Consider the following 11946-nt stretch of genomic DNA (forward strand, 5'->3'; position numbering starts at 1 on the left):
TACTTTAACACACTCTGACAGTGTGGAAGGAGACACTCGTTACCTTACAATCACCATGAACATGTCAACATCAAAAGGCTATTTAAAGCTAATCGCTGGTTTCCCAAACATAATTGTCAAAATCAACTGCCCTCATGTTACAGTAGAGAATAAATGCTCTTTTTTAATAGAAAGGAGAACACAGCATCCATGTACAATCCAGCTGTGGTACACACTTGTTGTACAGTGTTAATTTGTATTGAAATGTACTGTGTAAGGCATAGTTCTATACAGAAATACTCAGTGTCCTTATTTATATGCATAGATCACAAATTGAAAGAAATGGATATGTTTAGGTTAGCAGGACTGAGACCACTTGGTTCACATGGGTGAAGCTTGGACATCAGAAATGGCATATAGGGAGGTGGTAGCTTAGTGGTAAAGGCTTTGGACTGTGGAAGGTCAGCAGTTCAAATCTCAGCACCACACAGGTCTGGGCCCTTGAGCAAGGTTCTTAACCCTCAACTGTTTGTTTGTAAGTCATTCTGGATAAGGGGCATCTGCCAAATGCCAGAAATGTAAATAAACTTTTTATACATCTGATTTCGTATTTATTTATTTATGGTGGTGCAGTGGGTAGCTCTGTGGCACAACCTTCGGGTGCCATGTGCAGTCCCGAGCTAGAGGTCTTATTCTCCTTGTGTCAGTGTCGGTTTCCTCAGAGTTTCATCGATTTCTTCCTCAAAACAAGCTGGAAGATTGACTACTGCGTATTGCCCGTGTGTGAATGAGCGCACGTGTGTGTGTATCCAGGCAGATTTACTGTCTCTGACATGTATAAAGCATTTACTGGTGAGGGGTACATGTATTTGGTGGATTATAAATATCCATTTTCTGATACTTTAGCTCTCAGCTATTTCTTCATATTAATTAATTATTCAGACCATCGCTCCTGCGTAGATTTTCTCTACAGGTAGTAAAAAAAAAAAAAACCCACATTTGTTAACTGCTTGTTGCCGTAGTAACAGGTGGTTGACGTACTGAACACGCAGGAAGGAGTATGGTATTAAGAACGAGGGAGAGCGAACAAAGGAGAGAGAAAGTATCTGTACTTCGTGGCAATGGGAAATTGAAATGCAGGTTCCACTATATACCTGTATGTATAGTAATTTTTAATTACATTTTTTTTTTTTTTTTAACCCACACTGATTATGGTGTTTCTAGTAGTTTAATTAAGGTTGTGAAATTGCAGGGCAGATAGGGCCCGGTCTCTCTTCCACTGATGTTTGTGTATAATTTCTAACCAGCGCTGATGAGAGTAATGACATTGTTCAATGACTCCTCCCAGCTCTTTTACACACAATCAAACCCTCGCCTTGTCATGGATCGCTGTTTCAGAGCGGAAAGCTGGCAACAGCTGGCATGTCCCTGACTATCACAGTCCTCCAGTATTCCTCAATGAAGAGATAAATACATGCTTTATAATAGAAATCTACATATTAATGATTGACCTCTTGGGCTTTTCTGTATTTTCTACACAGCTGCTGCTATTCATTTGTGATTCTCGCTACCAGGTGCGGGTGTGATTGCGTATCAAGTCGCTGTGTCTAGCTGCTTTAGATTCCTGAAGGGGGTGCAAGATAATTCGATGGTCTGTCAGTGATATTAATATGTGAGCTGAAAAAGGGGGATGTGATGGGGGTGGGTTAGTGTTTGTGTCTGTGCTAGAAGATGATGATTGAACACTTTCATCACTTCTTTATAAAGGTTCTTGTATTGCTCTTGGAGTGCAGTGAGATAAAGGATCAACACATTTGCTAGAGACTTACTCAATTTGCTAACCAGGTGTGTGTGTGTGTGTGTGTGTGTGTGTGTGTGTGTGTGTGTGTGTGTGTGTGTGTGTGTGTGTGTGTGTGTGTGTGTGTCTATTTTTCTAAGATTTCGACTTAGACAGATTTGGAATGTGTTGTTCCATTAATTGAACAGCCAATTAATTTGGCTGTTTTGGCAAAAAAGCTAAATATCCTAAAGCAGGTCGTTATTAAAACACAATATTTTTCTCATCCCACTTAACATTATCTCCTATGCCCTGCTATTTAGATGTTGATGTTTGATCTAAATATGGATTCAATCATGCACCCATTTGACGAGCGAACGGTGCCAAGGGCCATCGTCACACATTAATATTCTTTTCCTGTCTGGAAAAGCATAAACTGCAAACAGTGCACCCACACTGGAGACCTCATGCATGCTCAATGACTTGACTCAATGACAATGTGTGTGTGTGTGTGTGTGTGTGTGTGTGTGTGTGTGTGTGCGCATGCACTGTATTTGTGATAATGCTGTGACTGTGTAAAAAAAAATATATATATATTGTTTAGTAATTACAATTGATTTCTGCTTGTTTTTTTTATATATCTAGTAAAGAAAGTACGTCATGAATAAAAGTGTTGCGTTTAATGTTTTAATTTCGCCTCCTTTACGTTTGTTTCTTTACATTTTTTAATAAAGATGACCAAAAAGAAATGCACGCTGCAATCTGGTAAAATTGCACACTAACAAAATAAATGCCTTTAAAATCAATTGGCGTTTTGACAGCCTGAATATTAACATATTATAATAAAGATCATTTTTTTAAAACATCAAAAAGAGACAAAATGATTCATTTTGGGTGATGAGGTGTATGTTGGGTGTGGGTTCAGGTGTAAGTGGCATTAATTAGCTGCATTAATAGATATATCCCAATGCAAGTTCTTCGAGGATTGAAGGACAGGTGTGTGTGTGTGTGTGTGTGTGTGTGTGTGTGTGTGTGTGTGTGTGTGTGTGTGAGAGAGAGATTCAGTGACTCCTCATTCCTGCTTACTACACACACATTTTGTAAGTGCAATTTGGTTCATGCTAATGTAATGGAAACTAATGTTCTCAAACACCCCCCCCCTCTCTCTTTTTCTCTTATCTCTCTATCTGTCTGTCTATCTATATATCTATCGATCTATCTATATTTCTAACATCTCCTACCTATCTGTCTTGCTGTCTGTCTCTCCACCCTTCACATTCTGTCTATCCCTCTTTGCCCTTTTCTCTCCCTCCCTTCTCCTTTCTCTGTCTGTTTTTCAGAGCCAACCATTCCTGGCTCCTCCCCCGCCACTCAGGAGTTGATGACACGCTTAGGTTTCTTGCTGGGTGAAGGCATCCCAGGCTCTACGCGCATACCTATGGACGAGAAGAATGAAAAGAAGGTATTTCGTTTTCCTACTGCGACTGATGCTGGAGAATAAAAAGAAAGAAAGAGTGAAGGGGATAGAGGGTATGAAGGACAGAAGGGGAAATAGGAAATGTGTTTTTTTTTAAGATAGATAGATAGATAGATAGATAGATAGATAGATAGATAGATAGATAGATAGATAGATAGATAGATAGATAACATCCAGGAATCTGAGTAATGGGCAAAGTGAAACAATACAGCTAGGAAAGAAGAGTGAAAGAGAAGCTGACTTGTTTGAGTGCATGGGAGTAGATGGACAGTGGAGCTGGATTATATTATAGGTCATTATCAATAATGGAGTGGCTCTTTTCTTAACCTAAGAACCTGCTGTGTGCTTAGCGCGAGCATGTGCTCGTGTTTACATTGCGTTTAATGTGGAATAGCGGACTCGAGCTCTTGCGCGAACGTTATCGATTCGCGTCGATTTGTGTTTAGCTGTGTAGTTTAGTGTTTCTTCAGTGATTTGTCTCCTGATGAATGGGAGCGTGCGTAAGGGAAGGTCTGCATGTTATGAAGACTCTTGCTTATATCTGACTAGGAGATCATTAGGCTGGAACTGTGAGCAAGATGCAGTGGAGCCTTTAAATCTACTGCTTGTGGATTCTGTTTGGACTCATTAAATGCAAAATTGTTTGAAGGTTTCTGGAGGCTTTTTGAAGGTTATTAATGTTATTTCCTTCAAGTTAATTCTGGAAAATGGGAAAGCTGGTAGAAATAAACCCAACTGAATTTAATTTGACCTTAAATGTACAACTGGAGAGTAGTTTTTTTGGTCAACACTGATATTGGACTATTTAAAAAAAATCTAAAGTCGCAGTATGTTTTCATTTGTTCCATTTGATTAGTTTAGTTGTCCAATTCATCAAATATATATATATATATATATATATATATATATATATATATATATATATATATATATATATAAAAATAAATAAAAAAAACTGAGCCCTGAATCTTTAAAGAGCCAGCGTTTTATCTACTGCATTATCTGTTCTACTTGTGCAACTTTTTCCTAATTGTCTCACCTACATGCTAATGAAAGTGTGTGTCCAAACCTCTGCAGACTGGAGCAGTTGGAAGTTTTATTCTTAGTGAGTTGCTATTCTTTAACAGTACAGAGATTACCTCAAAGACAACTTTATTTAAGGACATGACTGCAAATGTTTTCAAAATAGTTCTTCAATCGAAGTCGAAATATCCTGATAAAATAACATTACTTCATAGCCACTTCATATAGTGAATGGGCAAATGTTTGTGAACATCTGACCATAAGATTAGTATGTTGATTTGTTTTCTTTTAATAAAACATCCCAGTCCATATTTGGTTCTTATTGTTATGCTGGAACAGGGTTTGGTCTCCAAGTTCAAGTGGAGGGAAAAATTTGAAAGGCACACAATTTGAGGTAACATATTTCGAGGTGACAAAGTTGGTGTGTTTTGGTGAAATGTGGCTTGGTAAAGAACCACATGTGGCTAGAAAGTCAGATGTCCCAATACTTTACATCCTCCTTGGTTTCCGTTTGGAGAAAGTAATCAATCTACAAGACGGAATTTCATGTTTATTGAACTGATTATTGCTACATGGTGTAAATATATTACAAAGGGTTAAGTAAACATTTTTATTGGCAACTTCATGTCTCTGTCAACAGCCTGCATAAAAACAAATCTCTTAAAATCAGTCAACAGTTTACTTTATAAAGGTATTTATAAAGCAACAACTTCAATTTGCACAAGAAGTACAGACACAAGTCCACTGCTAAAAAAGTGGAACGTCCCAAGAGCCACAAAATCCCATCATAAACCTTGGGGATTGAAAGGTTCTTAAGACACACTTTTGACAACTTGCGATAATGAAGTGACATCTTCGAACCTGTCTAGTTGTTTTCTGAAGGGTGTGTGTGCAGACTAATGCATCGAGCACATTCTCCTAATGCAACTTATTTCGTCTCATTGCTGTGATTAATGACCCATGTATAAAAAATGCAGTTGAGGCAGATTTGTACCGAAGCGGGTGACGTGATCAAATAGCGGCGTATAATTGCGAGAGGATCAGAGAGCAGAATGAAGACCAATTGGGTTTCAGTGCTTTGCGACGTTTTTTTTTTAGCTTCGAGTAGTTTTGTCCCAGGTTTGTTTTGGTGCAGATGAATAATGTGCTAAGTGATCTTACTCCAAACACGTGTCTCTGTGTGACTAATGAGAAGCTGATTTATTTGCTGAAACAGTGGATGCGGTTGGATGTGTTTGGAGTGAAAAAACCACCAAAAAACCTGAACTCGAAATGAACTCTCAGCACTCGCCTCAAAAGGGGATCTGTTGATCGGCATGCAGTTTATTGGTTCAAGGCTTTGATATTTATCTTTGAGCTTCATTTTGTAGGCCGTTCCTTTGTAGTCTTAGTCAATTTGGTCTCCTTCACTCCTCTCTCTCTCTCTCTCTGTATTATCAGAAAGCTGAAAAAGATACCAGGGTTTACATGAGCAGATTTAACAGTATGTACATAAAACATCAAAGTTTAAAAGTCTGTTTCTGTTGTGTGTGTGTGTGTGTGTGTGTGTGTGTGTGTGTGTGTGTAGTGTTCAGTGAATCAGGGGGTGAGTCCTTGCTCCACTCTGACCAGTAGTACAGCGTCAGCGTGTACAGACAGCCCGTGCTCCACTCTGAACAACAGCTCCACTCGTCCCAATGCCAGCCAACGCAGCCCCAGCGGCACAATCATCAGCCCCAGCTCTACGCTAGAGAGCAAGGACAGTGGCATTATAGGTAACACACACACACACACATCTGCCACCAACAGTTCCTATGGCAGTTCCCAGCTGCATTCACAAATTCTATTAGTACACTCTGACATTCACACCCTGTATATGAGGTATTCCTGTATTACACAGGGGGTATTGGATCAATCTTTATTAGCTGTGTATTGTTGTCGAGAGATTGTGATTGAGCTCATCTGTGCTCCTGCTGGTGAAAAATAATGTTTCTGAATGGAAATATCACTGAAAGATGTAACGTATAGGTTACAGGTCTGTGTGTCATGATGCATCACAAGTGTAGTTGCATTTTTATCTCTCTCAAAAAGTGAGTACACCCCTTACATTTTAGCAACCATTTTATTATAGTCTATAAACTGGCAACAAAAGTGAGTACACCCTAAGTGAACATGTTAAAACTTTCCAAAGTGTGAATATTTTGTGTAAGCATTTTTATCTTAAACTGGGCCTGGAATTTGTCAGAGCTGCACAGGTTGTTGCTGGGATCCTTTTCCACTCCTTCATAATGACATCACAGGGCTGCTAGATGTTAGACACATGGCGCTTCTCCACCTGCCGCTTGGGGATTCCCCACAGGTTCTCAATAGATTTCAGGAGACATACTAGAGACAGGCCACTTAATCATATTCACCTTGTACTTCCTCAACAAGGCAGTTGTCATCTTGGTGGTGTGTCTGGGATCGTTATTATGTAGAAAAACTGTTGTTTGGCCCAGTTTCTGAAGGGAGGGCATCATGTTATACTTCAGAATGGCACAGTATATAGATGTTGGAATACATGTTTCCCTAAATGAACCGCAGCTCCCCAGTACCAGCAGCACTCATGCAGCCTCAGACCATGATGCTACCCCCACCGTGCATGACTGTAGGCGAGACACATTTTTCTTGGTGCTCCTCACCAGGGGGTCACCACACATGCTGGACACCATCTAAGCTAAACAAGTTTATCTTAGTCAGTGTGAAAGGATCGTTCTCAAAGCACCAAATTTCAGCTGCTCTAATATAAGATACGCAAATTTGTATGATCCTGTCAAGTAGACAAAAACATGAACATGAATAGGACACGTGGCTTTGCATGTTTACACGACGTGCAGCTGTTATCACTTAGGGTGAGCTTACATTTGTTGCCAGTTATTTAAACATTAATGGCTACTCTAAAATATATCCAAGTTTGATTTCTATTGTACTTTGAGAAGATATAATAAAATTTGAAAGGTGCATTCACTTTTGTGAGATGCTGTGTGTGTGTGTGTGTGTGTTTACATATATATATATATATATATATATATATATATATATATATATATATATATATATATATATATACACACACACACACACGCAAGAAATAAACATGCAACTACGATCTACGCCATATACTGTATATAAATCAGAAGTGCAATAAAGGTCAAATCTTGAATAAGCAATTTTCGTGTTTATTTCATTTGACAGAGGTTTTACTAATAACCACCAAGACTTGGTACTAAACTATTTTACTGCTTATTGCTTTAACGATTATAATGCCAATTTTGCAGTTGTGCAATGAGATTAAAGCATTAATTAAATCAGGGAAATGTGTGGTTCCTAAGGAGGATGAGGAGATATAAAAAGTTGATGACTTGATTCACTTGAGAAGGTGGTGGTTGGACTTTTTCTTTGCTAAGTGATACAGGATTTTTTTAAGCTCTGTAATAAAAAGCTGCAAACTTCAGCATCTCCTGCTCTCTGATAGCTAAGATTAAAGTTTGTGGATGATTCTGCAAAGCAGTTAGAAGTTTCTCAGGGACTGCACACATCCACTTATTATTTATAAGGAAGGTGTTCGCAGGGAGACATATTTCTATGCCGATATCAATGGAATGTTTGCAAAAGTCTGCAGTTCACTTCAGATCAGATTTTTAGGTGGATTTAGGTCTGGGCTCTGGCACGACCATTCAAAACCATTGCTCTTTTGTTCGGGCAATTCCTTTGTTGATTGGGTGAATGATTTGTGTCATCGTGGTGCTGATAGCTGAAATTCTTTTTCGTCTTTAGCTTCTATAACAGACGCTCAAAGGTTCTGCACTAAATTCGCTTGGTATTTGTCACCATTCATTATATCCTTCACTTTCATAAAAGTCTCAGTTCTGGCTGAAGAAAAGCAGCGGGAAAAGCACCCTTAAGCATAATGCGGTCACCACAACTTTGAGCTTGAAGGAATATTATTATTGTTTATTTTATTCGATTTTTTTGTGTGAAAGTTTCTGTCTAGCCAACATCCCAGATGTGTGAAGAATATGATGAGATTGTTGTCACCTGCATAGAGTAATCAGGACTTCTCAGGTATTTGTCAGGTGCTGTCGTTTTTGAAAGCGGGACGTCCTTTATTTGGTGTTGAATTGTTAGGAAATCCCCCTATGATAATCCAAATCTTCCAACACATGGTATACCGTACATGCTTTTGCAAGTTCTTTGCGATCCCTGGCTGCAGCAGTGAAATGAATCCAAGATCGGATAAACTTCTATTAATCAGAATAATTTCCCAGACACCTGTGGGTTAATTGCATTTGAACATGCAATAGCACGTGATCGGATCAAACTAATGCAACCAGGTTGTATTTTTTTTTTTCTTCTTTTTTTTTCCCTCGTGTTTTTTTTTTTTTTTTTTTTTTTGTATTTTTTTATCCTATGTCATTTCTCATGGAGGTGAGAAAAATCTTTTGATTTATCTTTTTTAAAAAAAACTTTTTTCAGAGAAAATTATCTTCATAATAAATTGCACCCTGCCTATTTCTACTGAAAATGTAATCACTATCAATAATATGCTTTCAGATGTTAAAAAAGGAAGTTTTTTGGTTATTTGGCAAATTATTTATCCATTTTAGAATGCGGTTTTAACTAAATAAAAAAAAAAGCATCACTTGTGTACGCTTTCTTGTGCAGCTACCATCACCAGTTCCTCTGAAAATGACGGGTCCAGTCTGGAGTGGAGTAAAGAAGGCAGCGTGAGGATTACCGGGCATCATGTGCTGGCATCGCCCACCATGCGCACAGAAACCTGCTCTCCCGTGGCCGAGGAAGAAGTGCCCACTTCCTACACTGAGGGCTCTGGGGCCATCAGAAATGCAACCATGGCAACAGCCGGGTCTGTGGCATCAGGGTTTAATGCAGATGGACCAGTCCACTATCCAGCACAGAACTCCTCCAGCCTTATGATGCCCAGACCCAACTCAGTAGCAGGTACAGTGTGAAGCGTTCCTTTTTATCTTCTGTTCGAGTGGGGATGTACGTGTAATTGTGTTCTTTCTCAGGCTGGACTCAAATGTAGCTTTACAGCCGATACAAAGCGACTTGATCGACTTGAGGTCACCGTTGTAATGTTGTGGATGTTTTGTAACCTGCGAGGGGAAACTCACAGATGTTCCTGTTCTTAATTGAGATTTGAGAATCTTGGGTGTCTATCAGAATGAGAGAGAAGGAGAATCGCGATCTGGAAGAAGTGCAGTGTCTTAGTTTTAGGAGCCTTAGACAGTTTATGTGCAAGAAAAGCCAGTAGATTGTGCCGTTTTACACACACACACACACACACACACACACACACACACACACACACACACACACATGCAGAGAGATACAGCAATACAGCAATATTTGCTGCTGTTTTGAACCTATGGACTGGTCATGTTAGAGGCATGGATGCAGCATCATTTTGTTTAGGATACATAATTGAACACAATGGTATTTAGATACCTGGCACTAGAAGAAAGACATGGAAGTGTGGTGACATTAAAGCTCATTGGCATAAAAAAAGATTTGTGAAATTAAATGTTGCTGAACATCTAATGTCAGCAAAATAGTTATTGAGCAGCTTCACATTATGAATGCAGAAATAAAATGTAATAATCCCCTCTTTTAAGATGCTGAAGGATTAAAATGGTAAATCGTTTAAACAGGTACAGACGGTAGAAGACTGTAGCAGTGAAAAGGGTGGAGGTACGATGCACTCTGAATGATTTCCTGAGAAAGAGATAGAAAGTGTTGAGGGCAGGTAATTACTCCGGGCCTGTGGTATGATATGATGAGTGATGTTGCTGTACTGGGGTATTTTCTAGCTTAGCTAATCATTAATTAAAGTGGACAATGCATGCTTCTGTTTGTATGTGTGGTAGACTGAAGCTTGTTTACGGCTTTTTCTTTTTTGAATGAACGTTTACTAACTCGCACTTATTTCACACACTGTTTATCTTTAGTGTAAAAAAAGCATTCATGTTTACTATGTTCCACACACTCATAACGCACGCTGCACTGATCCTGACCTGCACACTCTGCATCGTCAACATACTCATTCACGCTGACAGCGTTTCTCCCTCTCAGACATTAACACCTAGCTCGATTTTACTCACTCATTCACACACACACACACACACACACACACACACACACACACACACACACACACACACACCTCTCACTCTCTCCCTCACACACAAATACACAAACAACCCACATAATCTAACTCCGAGGCCACAAAGTAATAGGCTTGTCCTCTAAACCGTATCACCAAGTGAAGTGTCTTTGCCTCCGGTCCTGACTGGATGTCGTCATATTTAGAGGCGAGAAAATCTTTTTTCTAATCTAATTTTTTTTTTGTTGGTGGTAGTGTTTTTCACATGATTTCTCTGTCCTTTAAGAAAAACATGGGAAGGCCAGAAAAGCATGGCTTCGTAACTGAAAGTGCAGCGACACTGATCCTGAACATTTGGCATTGCTGAAAGTTTCGGTGTGGTTTTGATGTGCACATGATCAGCTTTGACCGAATCATTGAGCTGATGATTTCAATCTGGAGCTAATAACGTGTATTATAGGACACTTTTTGTGTCAGACCTCTGCATAGTTTTGTCTACAGTCCCAAGGTTTTATTTATTAATCAACAATATCACATATTGTAACAGTTTATAGTCAAACCCAATTTTCACAGATAATGTACTCAGCTTGTCATATTACAAAGAACCTGGAAGATTAGAGAACCTAGTCTTGGATTATGTAGACTGTTTATAGTTATAGATCTCTGTCTGCATGACTGCATTAATGAATAGATCTACAGTTTATTTTGCAGAAGGAATTAAAGTCCCAGAATGAGAATTGAGCCGCACTGAGGTACAGTGCATTTTATATTCATCTCTGGATGTTAATTACTGACCAGCGAGATGCTTAAATACAGGAGACAAGCCAAAAGTGATAAAACAATTTTTCTGCTCGAGGCCCAATCAGGTTGTGAGCAGTTTTTCAGTACCGTGACATTTAACACTGTCTAATGCTCTTTATATGCAGTGCATGCGTTTATTCAAGTTCACTGGATGAGTGTGTGAGAGTGCAATGTGTAATGACGAGAGATGCCATTTGATCAGTCACACACACACAAGGCCTCATACGTCTACTCTGTAATTCATGTGAGGTTTCACACTCACTTCCTCTCCATAGTCACAGACTTGCACCCTCGCCATGTAAACCATTTGTGCATGTCCGAGCTGCCAGCATGATCACAATTGCTCTAAAGGAAACAAAAAAGACTTTGACTAAGGATATGACCGCATCAGTGACATCCTGAATATCAGCACTGTGGCTTTTTAAGGGCCAATTGGATCATTTATATGTTACATGATATTTTTTAAAATGTATGGTTCATGGGATGGTTTATTGACTATCATGAAATGCATAGTAATATCGTTTAGGTTAATTCCTTAGGATAGATATTCGTTTAAATATTATATAATTATTATTGCTCACAAAAGTTGCTAAATTTGCTGTCAGAATCGACTGAAGCTCTTCGCAATCTATTGTTTCACCAACACAGAGCAACAAAATAAACAAGTAAAAAGCAAGTAAAAATAAACAGGAACATGTTTTCTTGATTATTAAAACCATACCCACAGCTGCACCCGTCAGTCTG

The 11946-nt window shown here is 39.0% G+C and overlaps 1 protein-coding gene across 1 annotated transcript in view; it reads left to right on the forward strand.

The window, feature by feature from the left end:
- The window catches only part of tanc1b (tetratricopeptide repeat, ankyrin repeat and coiled-coil containing 1b), a 118952-nt gene that overhangs the window by 59451 nt on the left and 47555 nt on the right, over positions 1-11946 (forward strand). The window contains exons 5-7 of the mRNA XM_046844163.1: positions 3097-3218; positions 5824-6010; positions 8940-9236. Of these exons, the coding sequence (XP_046700119.1) occupies positions 3097-3218; positions 5824-6010; positions 8940-9236 (606 nt within the window). The remainder of the gene's footprint in view (positions 1-3096; positions 3219-5823; positions 6011-8939; positions 9237-11946) is intronic.

The sequence above is a fragment of the Silurus meridionalis genome, chromosome 3 (genome assembly GCF_014805685.1).
Source record: "Silurus meridionalis isolate SWU-2019-XX chromosome 3, ASM1480568v1, whole genome shotgun sequence".
Lineage (NCBI taxonomy): Eukaryota > Metazoa > Chordata > Actinopteri > Siluriformes > Siluridae > Silurus > Silurus meridionalis.